At 33.0% G+C, this 21475-nt stretch overlaps 1 protein-coding gene and 2 pseudogenes across 4 annotated transcripts in view; 1 reads left to right on the top strand and 2 right to left on the bottom strand.

Moving 5' to 3' along the window:
* SLC4A7 (solute carrier family 4 member 7) overlaps positions 1 to 21475 on the top strand; it is a 100264-nt gene that overhangs the window by 22973 nt on the left and 55816 nt on the right. For all 4 annotated transcript variants that reach the window (XM_011359372.2, XM_011359293.2, XM_011359208.2 and 1 more), the window contains exons 2-4: positions 11750 to 11831; positions 15522 to 15668; positions 21066 to 21204. In XM_011359372.2, the coding sequence (XP_011357674.1) occupies positions 11750 to 11831; positions 15522 to 15668; positions 21066 to 21204 (368 nt within the window). The remainder of the gene's footprint in view (positions 1 to 11749; positions 11832 to 15521; positions 15669 to 21065; positions 21205 to 21475) is intronic.
* On the bottom strand, positions 9055 to 11320 carry LOC105288392 (annotated as a pseudogene).
* Positions 15680 to 17141, bottom strand: LOC111742150 (annotated as a pseudogene).

Raw genomic sequence — 21475 nt, 5'->3', positions numbered from 1 at the left:
ATGAATGAAACCAAAGAGAAATGCCAGGAACAGGTTGTCAAGAGAAGTAGACTGTCTTCTCTGAGAGCTTTTACCTCTAAGTCTGAGTCCAGTGAAAAATGAGATTTTGTTAAGAGTAACAAATAAATAATATCAGACAACCAAAAAGAAAAAAAAGTACGGTAGACTAATTACCTTTCTATTTAATATGTAAAAGTTGATTTTTAAAATTTTATTTGAATTTTGGCTTAGTGTAAGTCCCCAAGATAGTGTCACAACAGGACACATTCATGTTGGAGAAATAGATCTTGATGAATAATACCATTTTGTTTTTCATTCATGTTGGAGAAATAGATCTTGATGAATAATACCATTTTGTTTTGCGATTTGGGAAATTAAAAATGTGCATGCACCTAATTCCTTCTTTTCTCTTCTGGGGCCTTTTTCCTTATGCTCAGAGTTTTTATAATCCAATGGGAGAGAGACATATGCACGACCAGGAGGTTAAGCTCTTAAATGCTAGTGGGGAGGGCCAATATTTTCTACAGGAGGTAAATTTCAAGAGGTCATTTTAGAAATTGCTTTAAATTTGAACCTGATTGTTTGCAGATGTTCTTTGTTCTGGGCTTGATGTATTGAGAATTTTTTAAATCAGTGAATAACATGTCTTTTCCATTTGTTTCTTCAGATTTATGTTCATTTGCCAAGTATAAATCTTAGAAAGTTTGAAGATTTTAAAAGTATGATTAATTATATGCTTTCTTGTAACTGCTGATATAATTGGAGTTTCTAATTCTTATAGAAGTTTAATAAACAGGAAGCTTTAGTTGGATTTGAAGGCTATGACATGTCTTTTGCCTGTTATCAATAGTCTCATATAGAGTAGTGGAAGAATAAAGAAAGCATTTTTTTAATACATTATTTTAGTTTTAAATCTTTGTTATTTATATGGTACACATCATCAATGAATTCTACAGGATTAGCTGGTAGTAAGACTACTTTTGGGATATAGATATTTCTATGGAAAATATTGCTTATTTGCTTGGTTAAAATACAGACTTAGATGGTACCAGGAAGTAAATTTGTGTATCCAAAGAGTATATTTTAGTTTAATTTAGATTACATTTTACATGAATTTTGTTTATTTTATTTTATTCATTCATGTTCATTTAGAATTTTGTTTTAATCATCTATAGTTGGAAATTTTTTTTCTTAAATTCCTTTTACATAGAAGAAAACCAGGGACTGAGAAAGACTGAGTTGAATCCTAATTCTATTGCTTATTAGCTATGTGACTTTGAAGAAGTGATTTAACCTCTCTGAGCCTTAGAGTTGAGAGGATTAAATGAAAAATCTGAAGATGAATTGTTATAATATATGTGATGGTGTTTAGCATAGTATTGGCACATAATAGGTGCTCAATAAATATTTTTATTTTTTAGAAACTCAGAATAACAAAATATAACATTTTAATCTCCCAATATATATTAAAATGTTTATCGAGCAAATATTACAGAGAAAATAAAAAGACTATAATTCACTCATAACTCTGTAATTTTATATTTAAACCTGTAGTCTTTTACAGTAGTTCTCAAAGTGCTATCCATGGAACCCTGGCAGTCCCTGAGATCCTTTCAGGGGGTCTACAAGGTCAAAACTATTTTCATAATAATTCTAAGACATTATTTGCTCTTTTTACTGTATTGAAATTTGTACTGATGTTGCAGAAGCGCAGTGATGGGTGAAATTGCTGGTGCCTTAACACAAAACAAGGCAGAGGCACCAAAGAGCACTAGTAGTCACTCTAGGTTTAAAAAACAAAGCAACAATATGTACTGATGAAGCAGTACAAACTATTTTATTAAATCAGCCTTTGAGGACACGTTGCTTTAATATTCTGAATAACAAAATAGGAAGTATGCACAAAAACACTTCTACATACTGAAGTGCAGTAGTTGTCTGGAGAAAAAGCACTAGTGCCATTGCTTGAGTTGTGGGCACAACTAACTGCTTTCGTCATGGAACACCATTTTTTTGTTTGAAGAATAACTGGCAGATTAACCGTGGTTATTCAGACTTGACACTTGACGGATATTTCCTCGGAAAAAAAATGAGGTGAGCCTGACACTTCAAGAAAAACAACTGGTAGTATTTGTTAGCAATGATGATAAGTCTAGTCTCCATGAAACAATTAGAATTTTGGAAAACTTGTTATCTGCCAGCCTGACTGTCATACTTTCTCAGCACTCGAATTTACCTGATGAGAAGAATGGTCATGTTAACAAGTGTGATTTTTAAAAATTGTATAATGCAATGTGAAATTTGTAAAAGCCCTATACCCAGTGAACATATATTTTACATTCAAAGTGGTAGACCAATGGATTTCAATATAACAATGTAGAAAACATTCATTTGAAGTGATTTCAGATTCCATCTTGCAAACTAACCTTTAAGAAATGACTGTTTGTTGAATTTGGTGAAGTATCGAGGAGAAATAGTCACAGTTACCCGAAAAGAATATTTTAAAACACTCCTCCCATTTCCAACAGTATTTGTATGAACTTCAATTTTATTATATAATTCAACCGAATAAATCATGTCAGATTGATTACAGAAGTAGATAAAAGAATCCAGTTGTCTTATATTAAGTCAGATATTAGCGATTTAGAAAAATGTAAAAGCCATTCTTCTCATTTAATGTTTCCATTAAAATGTTGTTTAGGTTAACATGTAATGGCTTTATTATTTTTAAAATGAATTTAAATATTTTAAAGTTTTCTCAGTTTTACTTCCAATATGGTAAATATAGATGTTAAACTTATATAAACAAAGGTCCTTTGAGGGTCTTTGGTAATTTTTAAAAAGAGTGTAAAGAGATCTGGAGTCCAAAAGGTGGAGGGGTACTGCTCCTTTCCTTGTTCCCTTTTAGCTGTTATCTGTACGATATATGATTACTAAATTTTTGATTGAAATAATCAAAAACTATAATATGATTTATCAATTTTGTTATTAATATAGTTATAGTAATGGTAAGAAGACACAGCTCTCTTCAGATGAAAACATCTTTGGCTCTTTCCTGAAATTAAGTGAAAGGGCTAGATTTAACTAACTTGTTGAAAATTTATTCTCTAAGATATTGTATATACACACATACTAACACTTCCATCCATGTATATTTAGGGTGTGCTCTCTCTTGAACTGTTACAGAAAGGTTTAGGTGTATATTACTTTAGCTTGAGAGATTAGGTAATTTAGAAGACAGTGATTGGCTGTACCATAAAAGCAACTTAGAAGAGTTCATCTGTGCAAAGCACAGTGACCTAAATCAGATACGTACTCACTGTCTCTGGAATCTTCAAGGGACTGACTACATTTCATTATCAAAAACAAGGCATTTATATATTACTATGGAAAGATTTCACTTGGAGAAGAAGTTACCTGTATGTACCTAGTTATGATCTTCTGTTTTATTTATAAGCATTTGGATCTTTCAGAGTTTTAACAGTGGAGCTTGAAGAAATGTCAGGCTTATTAGCACTGGCTTAGAATAGTATCATCCTCTGTAACCTTGGCTGTAGAAGTCATCTGCTGAAAAGAGTAAATCCTTGTATAAAGTTAGCAATGTTTGTAGCATCTTTATTATTCTATAAAATTAGTTTTTTGATTAGTTGATATTACTGGAATGAGGCTTTAAAATTTTGGCTAAGATATTAGGAAAGAAGTAACTGTCATAATGGCTAAGTTAGTTTTGAAGCTAAACTGAAGTATTTGATAACTAAAATTACATGGTGAATAATCATAATTTATGGGCAGTGTTACTTTTTTGGGCTATAGTCAAGTCTTATATAATGAAGACATTAATTTGTGATAGGGATCTTCTGTTTTATTTTTATTTTATTTTTCTGCTGTTTTAATGTATTTTGTACACCTCAGGTATCAGAAATGGATATTAGATCAAGTTTATGAATATATTGTTAAATAACCTTTTAGTACTTTTTTCCCCTACTGTTATGCTTTAGGCATATTAAAGTCTCATTTTCAATCATTTGACCAAGAAAATATAAATTATGGATTTTGCTTTTCAGGTGAGGTAAATGACTGTGAGAGAAAGTTAAATGTGGTACGTAGTTAAAAATTTGTTTCAGACAAAACTAGATTTAATTTTACTGGGAATGCTCACTTGTGAATTGAATTTGATTTTATCATGTGTTGACGCTCGACTTTTTTTATAAGCTGATTTTTTAAATTTAAAAATAATGAGTACTTTTCTATGTTTGAGCTGTAATTGTGTTCATAAGGAGTCCTTAAGTGGATCTAATATAAATTTTTAGCTGAGCGTCTTGTCCTTTGAAACATACTCAGTATTCAGCAAATATTTATTGGAGAACTTACCAAGGTCTAGACCCTACCTGAGGCTGAAGATGCAGTGAGCAAAAACAGATGTAGTTTGCCTCTTCTTGGAACTTACTGTTCAGGCTGGGAGACAGTTAAGGAAGTACTTACGTAAATAGTAATTCTAAGTTTTAATAAATGCTGTAAAGAAAAAGTACTGTGTGTTTGCAGCATATGTTATAGTAGCGTCCTTAGTTTATTGTCTAGTGTTAAAGAATCCATGTAGCCAGGACTTTAGAGATGTGGCTTTGCATTTTAGTTCTTTCACTGGCTAACAGTGTGATGTTAAGCAAGTCACTTAAGCTCTGTGTGCGTGCGTGTGTGTGTGTGTGTGTGTGTGTGTGTGTGTATGTGTATTTATAAAATAAGAAAATTGAACTGTGAAAGTGAAACCCACCCACACCTTTGAGTTTGTGAGGTCTCATTTATTCATTAGAGATGGAAAGGTGAATTCATTAACCTCTGGATTTCTTATCATGGGGAGGCACATTCCTATAAATTAAATGACAAACTGGGCATTTGTCACTGATTTACTCCCAGTACGTGGAATAATGCTTGGCACATAGTATGAACTCAGTAAATATTTGTTGAATGAATAGATGAGTTCCTTAATAACTAGTCTTTAAAGGAAATGAGACTTCTTTTAATGTCCATCTGATTCATGCGGATCAAGGGAAGAATAGGGAAACAGACCATATTGCTAAGGGATTTTGTGGCTCTCTCCTGTTGGTTTTCAGTAGAAAAATGCAGTGGAACCCTCAAAATACCTAGCTAACAATAACCCCATGCTGACTGAAGGTGGGGAATCTTGATAGAACACCTACTGGTCCTTTTGCTGAAAACCATCTACTGGATCTGTGTGTGTGTGTGTGTGTGTGTGTGTTTTCCCTTTTGAGTAGAATGCCTGTGCTTTTTTTAAAAGCCCATTTTGGAAATAGATTTTATTATCTTCATTTCTGTTAATAAACGTACACATACTTGATAACCTAAAATAATTTCTATATTTTTTTTTGGTGTGAGTGTAATGAATTAGACCTTGGAATGAATACATCTCTTTAGAATGTAATAAATATTTGTGATTTATAATTTCTGGTAGAACCCTGATAAGATTTTCCATTGTCCATGGCTCTTATGCCTTGTAACAAAGCAGCTGACAGTAAAGTGTGTCAGTAACAATCCTGGCTATTCCTTGCCAGGTTTTTTGCCTCATACCTCTTTGAGTTCTCTTACTCTTCCATTCTTCGATTTCTTCACTTTTCCTCTGGAAACTTCTTTAAAACTTAAATTCTCATTAGTTTTAACCATGATATTTGAAGCAAAAATGTCCGAAGCTTTTTGTTCCAATGTCTGAATCTATCCGTTTTCCACTCCGTTTGGTGACAAAGCATTTTTAACAAGGCTTTTACAATTTTTTCCCCCTGCGAGAATCACATGATTGCATGAGTTTAAAATTTGCAATTTAAAGTTTGCAGTAATTTTCCATATACCTTTTACACCTCAGCTTACTTTAGAGGTAATACATGGATCAAAAAATGCTGAATGAGTTTTTTAGAAACTATAAATATCATTCTTTGGCTTTCCATTTTATGAAATAGTAGTCATTTATAATTTCTCCCTTCCACTAGATTAGAAAAGATTATTGCCTTGTTCTTAAGCTGTTTGCCCATAAATTTAAAGCTTTCTAATATTTAAGCCCAACTCTTGGTGATAGGGTTGGGAATTGGGGTTATTCGGAGGAAACTTGTATTTTGGGGGAGAACATTATTGTTTATATATACTTTGATAGTTTGTCCTACGTGTTTTAGGGAAAATATTCTGACACACAAATCAACTTTTAGAACAGTATTTATAGATTTAGGGTTGCTTGTATTAATGAATACTATAGTAATTTTATAGTATTTTCCTGTGAATTGGAATGTACATTTCATTTTCTGAAGGGTTAAAACAGTGTAAATGAAGTGGGAGTGGTCCCAAGAAGAACTACTAAAATGTTTAAGGGCATGAAGCAACCGAAAGAGAAATTTAAATGTGAGGGACTTAGGTCTTTAAGCATAATCCAAGAATAGGTTCATACTTTGGTGAGTTCCAGAATCACAGAGAGAGGTTATTAAAAATACATGTGATAGGGTTCCACCTTAACTTACTGAGCCAGCATCTCTAGCATAGAGCAAGGGAAGCTGAATTTTAACAAGCTCCGTAAGTGTGTCTGAATTTATAATATAAAAATCTCAAAAAGTAATACAGTTTTAGGCCCTAACTGCAAGTAATACAGTTAGTTACAGCATCTTGACATTTCATCCTAGTTATGTATGTATTTTCTATGAATAATTCTCTTATACAACCATAATACTATTTTCAGATACATTTAAAATTTTCATGTCAGTTTTAATTAGATAATTAATAGGTATTTGTTTCTGTACTTGTAAGACTTCTCTAATTAATCTAGTTTTAAAGTTATGTGGTAGATGAGAATGCATTTTTTAATAGAAAAACAGAAGTTTCCTTATTCAGATTCGGTAAAAATATCAGCATCTTCTAAGGATCATGTACTAGTGCTTGGCATTTTCACGTAGTATGTAATCCCACAACTCTTTCAGGTGGGTATCGTACTTGTATTTGTCGATGAGGACTAAGATAGACAGGTGAAGTGGCTTTCAAAAGATTACATACTTAAGTCTACCTCTCTATGTACATGAATAAATAAAAGCACTATAAGAAATAAATACAGAGGTCTGCCTCTACTGCCAGAGGTCTAGTTTTACTACTTTTTATATGTCCTTCCAGTGTTTCATTATATAAATTCAAATATTCCTATTCTAGAGACTTCGTTACAGAAAAAGTAGCATACTGTATCTGTGGTTCTCTACCTTGTGTTTTATTTTGTAGTAGGTCTTAGATATTTTTCATGCTGGTACATAGTGACTGTCTTCATTTTCTTCAGTAGCTTGGTATTCTACTGGGCACATAGTCCTCTGTTAAGGGACCTTTTGGTTGCTTCTAGTCTTCTCCTGTTAAAACTGTAATAAATAAACTTGTTCATGTGCCATTTCATATATAGAGAATTTAAACTTTCTTTATGATCTTATATGAATATTTCTTAGATCTGTTGTCTTCGTTATAGAGCAGTCGTAGTCTGAATCTCTACCTTATTTTATAAATAGGAAATCCGAAGCCAAGGCAAAATAATTTTAAGATTAGAGTGATCAATCTTGCATTGATATAATTTGGATGCCTTTTTATTCTTTCACATATTTGTTTTCTCAGTGCCTTGACTTTATTTCATTTAGGCAGACTTTATAAGCACTGGCTTGTGTCATTTCTCTGAGGTTAAGAATGAAAACATTTTGATGTCAAGGGTTGCTCTTTGCTGTTGCTATTTTTAGTTTTCCACTATATTCTTAGAGTTAGAAAACGAAGAAGAGTTTTTTTCTAGATCTGGATTTAAAAATAACTGACCTATTAGCAGATCGAAATTTGAATTTGTTTTTTTTTTTGAAATACTAAAAGTAAAACATTTGTTGTAACAAAAAATTAAACACTACACAGTTGTCTCTGTTATTCCCTACTGCTTTCCAGTCATCAGACTGTGACAGTGTTAGTTTAATATTTAGCCTTCCATGTTTAATATTACATATGTTTTCATATATACTTGAAAAAAGAACACAAAAATGTACTCTGTAATGTATTAACTTACTCTCTTTAGAAATATGGCTTTAAAACATTATGCTAAAATGATAGGATTTAAACTATATAGATATCTAACCAATGTACTGTATACTCGAAACTAATTTAAATGAATAAATTTAAAAAACTCAAAAAAAAAAGGCAGTATATTTGTTTCAGAAGTGTATGGCTCCCTTGAAACATCAGTGGCTTCGTTCTAAGGGATTTTCAGTATATAGCCTTATGCACCCTGAATTACCCGTAATATGTCAAGATTGCTAGTTTGTGTGGCATACTTAACATTTGTATTTAAAGCAGACTGCCTTTCTGATTGATGTTTCATGGCATTAAAAAACTAGGTAATCTTTTTAAGAAAAGGGAGAAATTTAGAGGCTTCCTCCACTCCTTTTCTTTTATAGGGCTAATGTGAACTTTTTAGACTTTAAAATTTTAACTTTTTTTAAAAAAATTATTTTTCAATTAGAGTTGACATCCAGTATTATTTTATATTAGTTCAGATGTACAGCATTTGAAATTTTAACTTTAGCTTGTTCTGCAAGTTAAAACATGAAAACATTCTCATTGAAAACCCCAACAGTAATAGTAAACTAATATTCTCAGTTGGCTTTAAGTTAAATGGCTTACTTAAGGCTTCACAGATGGTTAGTGTCTAATGGGAACAAGCTGGGTGGACCCTAAGTGGTGATGTGCTGATGGACATACTTTTTTTTAACATGCCACTTTTTGTACTTATCAGAAGTATTTTTTTTTTTATGATAGATGCTTAGGGGTCAAAGAATATGTGTCCTTTCAATAAGTAAATACTGTGAGATCACCCAGTTTAGCTATTTTTTGAGTGTTAGTTGATTAGCTTTGTAAGTATGTCTCAGCTTATAAGTATATCTAAATATAAATAAAAGTGTCTTCTTGTTGTTTAGAGGTGAGAGATAAGGGCATTGTTTGGCTTCCTATCTTGGCAATTGTTCCTGCTAAGTGAAAGTTTAGAATGGGAGCAGTTAATCCTTTTTAAAATACACAGTATGTTGCCTCTTGGGATAATGCAACTTCTGTGCCTTTTATTTAGGGGACAGCTTGTCTTTCTTACTTGTGCATGTTTAGGAACAGATGACATGGAATCAATGGAAGAAAGCTAAATAAAGATTTTACAGTATGACATGCTTAATGGATGCTAATTATTATTCATCCTTGTACTTTTTTTGTGGGTTTTTATTTATTTCCTACTTTAAATTTAGCCTTTCCTCATTTCTAAGGGTGTATGATTGCCAAGAGGCAGTTTGACTAACCTATAAACTGTTGTGTATCTTTTTTCTTAGTCCATTATATGAAAATGTCTCACGGTCTACACAGCCTGCTTCCGACTTCTTTAAATATGGAGACTAGCAAGTCATTCACCTTCTCTGAGTTTTCTATATTAAGTTGAACACCGGTCCTTTACAGTCATGTACAAGTACCTCTTAATATCCAAATCTATTCAGTTCTGTGGTTTAGAGCTAAACCTTTAGAAAGTAAATTTGGATATCAAGAGATCTGCATTTTCTTAACATACTATGTCTGGTTCTGAGAGTTTGGATAGCAGGGAAGTTTTAAAATGTAATCAAATTGATTCAGTTCCTGAGTTTTAGGATATGAGAATTTGGATACTAAGAGTTTGAATAGCAAGGAACAATTGTATATGATGAATCTATTTTGTAAAAAAACTATGCACAAAAGTACAATACTTAGATCAAAAGTTGGAGGAGACTTTAAAATATCATTTTACCTGACCTCTTTTTTGATCCTTTCTAAACCAAACTGGTTTCCAGTTTATGCTTGGACACTGAATGTGGTAAGAAGCTAAGTGCATTATGTGTCGCTTTGGTTTACTGTCCTAAGTGGTAGAGATGTTGGACAGTAAGAGCAACCACAGAGAAAACGGCAGTTGTTGAAAGTTTGTCTTCTTGTGAAATTAAAAAAATACTGTAATCAGATGGATAAAAATGTAACTTCATTCTAGGAGAATGATTAACAATGTTGTAATTAATGTTGAAATTATTTAATTCTCTCATCTCCACTTGTCTCTGTTGTCTGCAGTTACTAATTAAAGTGTAAGGACCTTTGAAGAGAACAAATTAGATTATTTCCTTTCCTTTTTGAAAGTGTTTTCCCTGCTCTTCTGCTTTGGAAGATTTGTAGTACCTTGCTTCCCTCTGAGCCAGGAGACTGCCCATTTCCCGTTGCGCATCCTTTTGCCTGCTCTGAATGACTGGTTTCAGATCATCCATCCCTTCGTCATGCCCTAGCCCCTTCCTGCTGATTTCTGGTTCTTTATTCTCTTTCTGGGCCATCCTTTTCATGCATTCATCTTTTGCTTTGATTCTTTGACAAAGGCATTATAGGACAGGACCTCTCTGGTGTGAATGGCTTGCTGAATGAGGTTCCATATTCTGAGTTCCTCTGTGTACTGCACACAGCAGAGACTTCGTGAGCTGATCCATGTCATCCCTGAAGTTCAGATAGGCCTGTTTAATATCAGCCAACTCTTCCTTGGAACTTTTGTATATCTTTAAAAGCTTGTTTGTTTTTCTCCAATATGTTTCCCAGTCCCAGGCTTGTCTGAGCACAGCAGAGGCCACTCTTCCCTGCTCATTGTATACTGCTCTCTAGTCTTTGTCACGTACAATGGAATAGACTTTCCTGAGGAACTGGAAGTGGTGGGTGGTGGGTGGTGTCCTCCTTGTCACCCTTGCCCACTCAGTCTGGGTTCACCAGTTGGGACACCTTGTGATATGGTAGACAAGGTTCAAGGCCTCATGCCATCCATTCAGTCTGCAGGGCTGAATATTCCCTTGCACCCAGCAGACCCATGCTGAGCTGCAGCTCAAACTGAAGACATTTTGAGGGAAGAGAATTTGTTCATCTGCCTCTGTGGCATAGAATCTCGTGCATAATAGTGATGATTATAATGCTCCTTTGAAAGTTAAATTAGAAGTTGAGAAGAAAAGTGAAAGCTAAAATGTTATTATTTTAAAAATCGTCTGTGCAACATTGTGCAATAAATGTGTTTAGTTTTTTTGTTGAACTGAAGAAGGGAACAAAATTTTGAAGGTAGATTTTCACAACTTAAAGTTAGAATCTCCTTAGTGGTTAAATTTTGGCAGGGCCTGTCCTTTGTATAGTTGCTATACAAACAGTTGCTATAACTTTGAGTGGTTCTTGGTTAATTTGCCAAAGTGTTACTGCATGTTAAGTCTGTAGACTCATTTTTGACAATTTTATGTTTAATCATAGTCCAAAGTAATATAGCTAAGTTAATTTAAGCGTTTCCTTTTAGAAGACCAAAGAGGAAAGAACAAGAAAGTGTTCTATATTGATATCTAAGGGTCCCCACCCACCCCAGATTTTCTTCAGTTTCTGATCTGGAGGATCTTTCTGTTGAAATGACTATATGTCCCAGTTATGTATTAACTACCACAGAAGACCAATTAAAACTCTTTGCCACCTCAGTTTTTACTGTGAGATTTTTGAATGGTCTTCTGTCAATTAAATAAAAGAAAGCCTATAAGCATACTTTACAAAGGATGCAGTTAGCTATAATAAGAATTCAGTTCTTAGAGAAGAATGCAGTCTTACATATTTTTTGGCTATCTCAAATAATATACCTAGTAGTAGGTCCTCACTATTGATTTCATAAACTAATAAGAATAATTTCTTTTAGGGTCCTGATGAAGAAGCAGTTGTAGATCTTGGCAAAACCAGCTCAAATGTGAACACCAAGTTTGAAAAAGAAGAGCTAGAAAGTGAGTTTGTTTCAATTACTTATGCTTAGCAGGATAAATTGCTAATGAATGTTTATGTTCTTTTAAGTTTTACCTACTTTTGTTGGAAGTATTTTTTTGTCATTGTGAGGTACACCATACATTCAGAGGGATGTCCAGTACTTTTCTAAATATATTGTAAAGATTAATACAGCAAACACCCATATAACTGTTACCTATATCTACAAAAAGAACATTTCCTGATTATTTACTCTTAGTTGAAAGTATTGGTATAACGTAGATTTCATAATGCTTTTCAAACGTCACCAATGGTTACCATTACCACAGTTAATACTTTTTATTTTTTTCATCTCTAGCAGGTTGGATAATTTGTATTATGAACAAACTAGAGTAATAGACTAATGAAAGCCACAGTTATCACTAGTTGTCATCTAAGTGTTCGTTTTATAGGTCTGTTACATAAGCTTTTTAAAATACTATAATAACCTCAGCATAGAATTGTGGAGCAAGTGAATTATTTGCTAGTCTTCCTTCTCTAAGAAGGAAGAAGTGGTTTCTTTTTTTCAAATTTTATTTTTAAGTAAATTTAGATTTACAGAAGAGCTACAAAGTAGTACAGTGTTCCTATATACCCTTCACCCAGCATTTTCAAATGTTAACCATCATGTTTATGTAATCATACGTTTATGAAAATGAAGAAATTAACATTGATCCAATACTATTAACCAAACCAGTGGTCCCCAATCTTTTTGGCACCAGGGACCGGTGCTCCTTTGAGAATCTAATGCCCTGAGGTGATCTGAGGTGGAGCTGAGGCGGTGAAGCTTCACTCACTGCCCCGCCACTCACTTCCTGCTGTGCAGCCCTGTTCTTAATAGGTCACAGACCGGTACCAGTTTGGGGACTCCCGAACTAAATTACAGATTTTATTCAGATTTCACCAGGTTTTTTTTTTTTTTTTTTTACTGATGTTCTGTTCAAGGATCCAGTTGAACAGTTTAGGATTCAGTAGTGTGTTTAGTTGACATGTCTTAGTTTCACTTAATCTATGACAATTTCTTGGTCTTTCCTTTTTTTTTTTTTTAATTTGACATTTTTGAAGAGGAGTGGTTAGATCGTAGAATGTCTTTTAGTTTAGGTTTGTGTAATGTGATGAACAACAGACTGAGGCGATGGATGTTTGGGGAGCATGCCACAAAAGTGATGAATTCTTCTCAGTGTATCATACCTGTGGACAAACAGCAACAGGACTTATTGTTGGTGATATTAACCCTGAACACTTGGTTTGGTACACTTATTTTTGGGTCTTTTTGAGAACTACATTTTTATGTTAAAGTATTCTGTGAAAAATGATACCTTGAGACCTTAATCTGTTACTTTTAAAAAGGAGATAGAAAAAGATGCAAGTGTTCTTCACATTTACTTTCTGAGACAGAAAAAAACCCCATCTTTTAAAATCGACTTTAAAAGTCTGGACTTACTAGGGCTTCTCTAGAAAGAACCTCAATTACCTAGAAGGTTGTAGTTATATTCTGGAAATTGCAGGGACTACAGAAGTTAAAATTTTTAGCAATAATTTTATTAAATCAAAGGTATAGTGATACATTTAATCCATCACTTACCATTTGATGTCTTCCCTCAAATATATATGACTTTGAACCTGAAGAGAGGCACTTAACTGTGTTCCTTGACTTTCCTTGGTTACCCCAAGGTCCTTTAACTTTGTATACTTTGTACATATCTAAATTTCAATATCAAGTTTGAGGGGGAGATTAAGTTTGTTCCCAGAGTTTGACTGAATGGGCCTTTGATGAAATAAAGTAAAGGTGAAAGTAAAAGGAAAAAAAATATATAATTGAGAACATTCAGGGGGCAATAATAAAAACAGAAAAGACTCAATCTCCCAATCTTTGGATTCTAGCATGTTCTTATTGTTTTTATCTAGCCTTTCTAAGTTGCAAACTCATAAAATTTATTTTTGTCTTGGTGCATTGGGGCTTGTGTGCCAAAACCCATTAGTACTAATTGGAGTAACAGCTTTGTAATTCCCAGTGCACAGTGGTGAGAATTTGACTCTTTAATTTCCACTTTTCTTTGGTGTTCTCAAGAAAATAATTTCAGTAAAATAAAATTATAAGACCATTCAGTTTTGTTATAGTCGTTTTTTTTACTTATTGAGATAAAATTCACCTAACATAAAAGTCAACATTTTAAAGTATATTATTCATTGTTTTTTAGTATATTCACTATGTGTGCAACCATCACAGCTCATTTCAGAACTTTTCCATCATTCACAATGAAACCCTATATAATTGGTTTTTAAATTTGGGATTTTCTGGTAAAATATTTTTAAATAATTTATCTTTAATTTCCGCAGTTCTTTATCTAGTGTTGACCATGTACTAGCCAGAATGCTGGTTACTGTGAGATGTTTAAAAAATTTTAGTTCAATATGTTTTGATAGGTCTAGGTTAAAAGGTAATTATGTACTTTATTGACATTAATATATTGGCAACGAAACTGAAGTCAGAGTGTCACCTTTTTCAGCTTTAGCTGAGAATGTGTGTGTTAGGCAACTTAAAGTTTTTGCTGCTCTGTTTGTGTTTGTAAATGACTCAAATAGCTGTGAGTTTGGGGTTATAAATAACTTTTAGCGAGTCAGCAGATTTGTAAATACAGAATCCACAAATAATGAGGATTGATTGTATTTTCAAATCTCATCTAAAGATGAAGATCTCAAGTTTCTTGAGGTATTTATTTTCTGACCATCTTATGGAATTGTTAGGAAAGCAGTGTCATTAACAGTTCATATTTCAGCATGTTACTTTTTTACGTTGTACATAAAGGCAAAAAGCAGCTCTATGCCAGATGTTTTTTTCTAGTTGCAAATTAGTTAAACTTGCAGTCCATGACCCCTTTCACTTAACACAGCTTAGATAGGAACCTCATTAACACTATTTAAGAAATCAATTTCATGCTTCTCAGTATTTGACATAGTGCTGCTAGCTGTCTAGCTCCCTGATTCAGTTTCATTTAGAGGGCAAAAGCAGAGACTGCCTTTCATAGCCATTTTGTTGGTCAGAATAGAAACTTGGCATAATGCAACATTAGCAGTAGCCTTTTCTAATCTAAAAGTATATGATAATCTTACTTATATTGCTTTGCTTTTCGTAATCGGACAGTTCCCACCCTTTAATTGGAGTATTTGAACCATTTATATTTAAAGCAGCCCTTAGGAATCTGGACCTTGATGATTTGAGATTTTCAGAACTTTAAAAAAATTAGTAAATATTCACAAATACCCATTCACAAAATGGGTATTTGTGATTATTGATTATGAAGTATTCAATCATCATTAAAGTGTATCTCTTAAAGACCTCTGTTAACCAGGGTTGGCCATAAATTTAGATGAAGTATTATGTCTACATAGTATGATTTTAGGAGGGCCACCTCTGCTTTCTTTACTTTCACTTACATAGGTAACCTGTATATCTAGTATATTTATTAGTCAAATGATGTTAGCCTTTGGTGTAACCTTCTGTGTAGTGCTCTGTAAAATAAGAGAAGTGACAGGAGACTAGCTTTTTTAATTATGTGAACTTATACATGCAATTCTTTTTTTATCAAAGGAAATTTTGGTATACTTTTGTGTATATCACTTTTTTTTTCCCTTTTGGAAAACCAGTAATATGTTTCTAAACCTGTTGCTAGGTCATCGAGCTGTATATATTGGTGTTCACGTCCCATTTAGTAAAGAGGGTCGTCGACGTCACAAGCATCGTGGACACAAGCATCACCACCGGAGAAGAAAAGACAAAGAATCAGATAAAGAAGATGGACGAGAATCTCCTTCTTATGGTAAAAGAAAACAGTAGTTCTCATTAATAATTTTTTTTACACTTTTCCAACATGTATTTATTATTAGTTAAGCCATGATTCAGGATCACAGGGTGGGATGTACCCAGGTCCCGCCTCACCTCCCTGGGAGAAGGATGGAGGACAGAGAAGGCACATCTTTCCAGGAAACGTGCCTTCTGCCCGGCGGTTATTCCAGGCTGACACCTAAGATATGGGGCAGAGGGACTTGTACACATGTCAGTATCATTTGCACACAAAACATTACCTGCTTTAGCGGTCATTGCCCTCTCACAGTGGTGTAAGTCCAGGTAATTCTGCCAACAGTTCCTGGTCTGGTTCTTGTTGGGGAAGCTGCTCTTATAATGTGCAGTCTGGTTCTTGATTTTGGTCTTGATGTCTCTTGCCATGTTGCTTACTCTTAGATACACCCCTGAAGCAGCTTGCAGCTCAGTGCGACCCTCAGCAAAGACTTCTGTTAACAATTTAAACTTCTTTCTTGGAAAGCTTTTTTATTAAAAAAAAAAAAAGAAGAATATTTTCTTTTTAAAATTGTACGTCTGCAATAATTTAGACACATTGTTTGCATTGAGGAATGCTAATTGAAGTAAGAATATTTTTTTCTGTAAGAAAAATATTTAGGTCATAGGTTAAGACTACTTGGGATAAGTGACAAAAGTAAAGGGCATTGTCTTCATTATATTCCAGCCTTGAAATTGTAAAAGTTGAGGCTTGGCATTTAAACTTCAATTTATTAGAGTTTTATTTCCCTTTTTCTGTTATATATTTTATTATTTACATATGCAGTGAACAAATACCTGGAATTCTCAGGCTCTTGAAAGAGCTTGAATATTTTATTTTATTTTTAAACACATTTTGGCCAGAAGGTTTATCCACTAAGCCAGATTACTTGGTTATCTGTGCAAAACAGAGTTCTCTGATTTGATAGTATGGATTATAGAAGGACAGGATTTTTGTTTGAAAGGAGAGAAATATAAAAGTGCCAATAGACAAAGGAAATCAGAAAAAAAAAAGCATAGAGGAAATGTTATCTGATAATAAACATTGATGGTGCTTATATCAGTGACCCAGAGAGGTGGGAAAGTCAAGAGCCAGAAAAAGTAGCCATGTAGCCTGAGGAGTAGGAAAATATGAGCCATAACCAAGAGAAAAATACATCCATAGGAACAGATTCAGAAATGACAGAGTTGATAGAATTAGAAAACAAGCATGTTAAAGAACTATAATAAATGTGTTTTATATGTTCAAGAGGATAAAGGAAAATATGAATGTGGTGAAGAGAGAAGTTGAAAATAAAGCCCTAGATGGAACTTCTAGAGATTAAAAATGCAATTTCTGAAATGAAAAATACACTAGATAAGATTAATAGAACATTTGACACTGCAGGAAAAATTCATGATTTCGAAGACATAGTGATAGAAAATATCTAAAATGAAAGAGGAGAAAAAAACCCCCAAAATGAATAAACAGAGCATTAGTAATTTGTAGGACAATTTCAAGTATACTAACACATATATAATTGGAGTGCCGGAAAGGAAGATGGCAGAAAAAGTATTGAAGAAATAATAGTTGAAAATTTTCCAAATTTAATGAATATTCTGAACTCACAGATCCAAGGAGCACAACAAAACCCAAGGGGAAAAAACATAAAGAGAATCACACAAAAGCACATAAAACAAATTGCTGAAACTAAGATGTAACAATTCTAAATGTATATGCTTGTATTAACAGTTTCAAAATATGTGAAGCAAAAACTGATAAAATTGAAAAAAGATGGAGATAAAGATTTGTAATTATAGTTGGAGATTTCAATTCTCCTTTCACTGTGATGGATAGAATGAGTAAACAAAAAAGTCACTAAGGATATAGAAGACCCAAATAACACTATCAGAATACTCCACCCAACAACAGCAGAATACACATATTTTACAAGTATAAATGGAACACTTACCAAGATAGATCATATTCCAGGCTATAAAACAAGTTTTAATATGTTTAAAAGGATTGAAGGATATTTTCTGATCGCAATAGAATTAAACTAGACAGATCTCAAGAAAAAGATATTTGTAAATTAAACAAGATATCCTTTTCAATATCTCATGGGTCAAAGGAGCAATAACAATGGAAATTAGAAAATATTTTGAACTCATGAAAATGAAAACACAGTATAGACAGTACTGAGATAAAATCTTGTAGAGTGAGGACACAATTTCTGATATGTACAGGTTTCATTTAGCATGGTACTGTGCAAACTGCCTACATACTGAAACTTGTTAAATGCAGCTAAAGCAGTGCTTAGAGGAAAATTTACAGCATTTAATCCTTATGTTAGAAAAGATCTCAAGTCAATGATTTCTGCTTCTAATTTAAGAAACTAAGGGGAAAAATAGAGCAAATTAAATCAAAGCAAGGAAAAGAAGGAAAAAATAAAACCAAAACAGAAATTAATAACATAAAAATTAGAAAAACAGTATCAAAAATCAATTAGACTGAAATTCTGTTCTTTGAAAAGAGCAATAAAGTTGATAAACCTATAGCTAGACTGATCGGGGAAAACTAAAAAGGTACATATTACCAGTATCAGAAATTTTCAGTACAAACCCTACAAACATTAAAAGACTAATGAAGGAGTATCACGATTGATTTTATGCCTATAAAATTGATACTTGAGACAAAATGGGGAAGTTCCTTAAGACTATAAGCTGCTAGGCAGAAATGGATAACTTGAATTACCCTATATGTATAAAGAAATTGATTTATAGTCTAAAACATTCCCACATGCAAATTTACTCCCAAGTGGCATAGATAAATTCAGTCAAACTTGTAAAGAAGAAATTACACACACTCTGCCAGAAAATTGGATAAGGGAACACTTCCCAATTCATTTTATGTATTTAGCATTACCTTGACACCAAAACTGGATAAAGATGTTACCAGAGAATCATACTTAAGACTAAATATTTCTCATAAATGTAGATTCAGAAATCTATAACAAAATAAAAACATACCTTATCCAGCAATGTTTTTAAAGGATATTATATCAGGTCAGTGGTAGGGTGACTGTTGGCCCCTAAGATGTTCATATTCCTAATGCCCTGAACTTTTGAATGTTTACCTTATATGGCATACTCAAATTTACAGGTGTGATTAAGTTAAGGATTTTGTGATGGGGAGATTATACTGGGTTATGCAGGTGGGACAGACTTGATCACAGGGGGCCTTAGGAAGAGGGAGTCAGAAGATCAGAGAGGAAATAGATATGGCACCAGAAACAAGTGGTTGTAGTATTATGAGAAAGGGATCCAGACCTATAGAATCTAGGCAGCTTCTAGAAACTAGAAAAGGTAAGGAAATGGGTTTTCACTAGAGCCACAGAAGGAGCCAGCCTCATGATTTTAGTCCTGTACTAGATTTTGAATTTCTAATCTCCAGAACTATAAGAGAGTAAATTTGTGTTGTTTAAGCCACTAACTTTGTGTGTTTTGTTACAGGAGCAATAGGAAATTAATATGATAACCAAGTGGAAAAATCAGAGTTGGTGTAAAATTTAAACATTTATCAATGTAAACAACCACATTAACAGTATAAAGGAGAAAAAACATAATCATCTCAGTAGGTGCACAAAATTCCACCTTCATTCATGATAAAACTCAGCTAACTAGGAATAGAAGAAAACTTCCTCAGCCTGATAAAGAGCATCTACAAAAAACCTATAGTCAACATCACACTTAGTGATAAAAGAATGCTTTCTCCTTTTAATTTGGAAAAATGCAAAATGTCCAATGTAGCCGCTTCTGTGCAACATGGTACTGGAACATCTAGCCAGTGTAATAAGGCAAGAAAGAAATTAAAGGCATACTGATAGCAAAGGGAGTAGTAAAATTCTCTTTATTCACCAATACAGGATCACATGTGAGGCAAATCTGAAGCAATCTACAAAACCACAAAACTGAGTGAGCTTAGTAGGTTGTAGGATACAAAATCAAATTATATTTCTATAGAGTAGCAATGACCAAACAGAAATTGAAAAAAAAAAAAATACCACTTAACAGTAGCACCAAAAATATTACGTGGGGAGAAGTCTGATGAAAGAACAAGATCTAAATTTTGAAAGGTTCAAACATTAAGTTCAATTACAGCATGTTTTTGTTTGTCTGACAGAGGTCTCAGGGTATTCCTTCAATATGCAGACCGATGTCATATATATACTGGAAAATTTTCAGATATGTTTTTCTATTGCCCTTGCCCCTATTCTTTATATTTTTCTTTTTTGGGATTTTTTTCCTGTTCAACTTTCTTATTCTGTTCTCTGTGTCTCATAACCTTTTGTGTTTGTCTTCTTATTTGTCATTGATGGATTCTGTCTGATTTCTGTCTTTTCCCTTAATAAGGCCTTCTAATTTGCTCTTTAACCTGTTCTAATATCCCTGTTTGTTGCATCTACAAGTGCATGGAGGTTTGTTTACTTAAGTGTAAATTTTGAGTTTGACCTCATTCCTCATGTTTAGCAGAATTTGAATGTTTTTAATTGATTCGTGTGGTTGTTTGCTTGTGTGTTTATACTAGGGACCCTAAAGCTTTCAACTGTCCTGGAGTAGAGTTTATGTTAATTTCTCTGTTTGGTGATCCTATACTGAGTAGATAGTTTAAATTCAGATGCCATGAGGCATCTGTTTTTTCTAGTCCCTGTCCTACCTCCTTTGTGTCAGCCAACAGTTTTACTTCTTGATAGCAGAAAAAGTCAGTTTCTCTATACTCGTAGCTTTGAATTTCCTCATCCTTTGGAACTTCAGGATTTTCTTTTTTTATTCTTGAACTTAGCTACATATTAACTATGTATTTTTTAATGTTCTATTTTATCTAACATTTCCACATATTTTTAGTGAGGAGAAAGCCCTTTGAGCATAGTGTTCCATGTTTTTGGATGTTGCTTATTTTGATTTGTTTTTACATCAGTTATCATATTAGTCTTATTTATTTTAACAGAAATTTTTTTTTTGGTCTGCAGATGTGATTTTCAGTGTTACTTTTTTTTCTCTGGATTGTTGGTTCTTGTTTACTTCCAGAATTATAATTTTATTTTAATAATAAAAGAGTTTTGAGGGAATATATTTATTTATAACAAAAGGATTTTACTTTTTGGTGTCATGGGTACTAGATTTATTGGGATGATCACTTCATAAGATATATAAATGTTAAATCACCATGTCATACACCTGAAACTAATATAATACTATATGCCACCAACTGTAATTGAAAAATAAAAAAAATCTTAAAATTTAAAAAATTGAAAAAAGGATTTAATTCTTAAAACTGTGAATTTACTTTTGAATGAATTGAAGAAAATTTTGAATGTATTTAAACTCTTATTCTGTTAAGACACACCATCCCAGAGAGTCCAGTTCATCCTTGGTACTGAAGATGATGACGAAGAGCATATTCCCCACGATCTCTTCACGGAAATGGATGAACTGTGTTATAGAGATGGAGAAGAATATGAATGGAAAGAAACTGCCAGGTAATGAAAACTCAGTCTCAGTGTTTAATTGGCTTTATATGATTTCTTTTTGTAATGAGAATATAAAATTGAAATTATAAGATATTCACAATGAGTAGAGAATGTCCTCTTTTTTGCATATCTTTAAAACAATGAGCAGAGAATGTCCTCTTTTTTGCATATCTTTAGTTTTTCTCTTTATTCTCAAAATTTGTTTCTTAAATAATCCTTAATAATTCAACATAACACAAAAGGAATTATGTTATTATACAATAAGTTTTTAATAAGTCTT

This window comes from Pteropus vampyrus, unplaced genomic scaffold (genome assembly GCF_000151845.1).
Source record: "Pteropus vampyrus isolate Shadow unplaced genomic scaffold, Pvam_2.0 Scaffold1, whole genome shotgun sequence".
NCBI classification, from domain to species: domain Eukaryota; kingdom Metazoa; phylum Chordata; class Mammalia; order Chiroptera; family Pteropodidae; genus Pteropus; species Pteropus vampyrus.
Note: the sequence above shows the minus strand (reverse complement) of the source record. Positions and strands in the feature narration are given on the sequence as shown.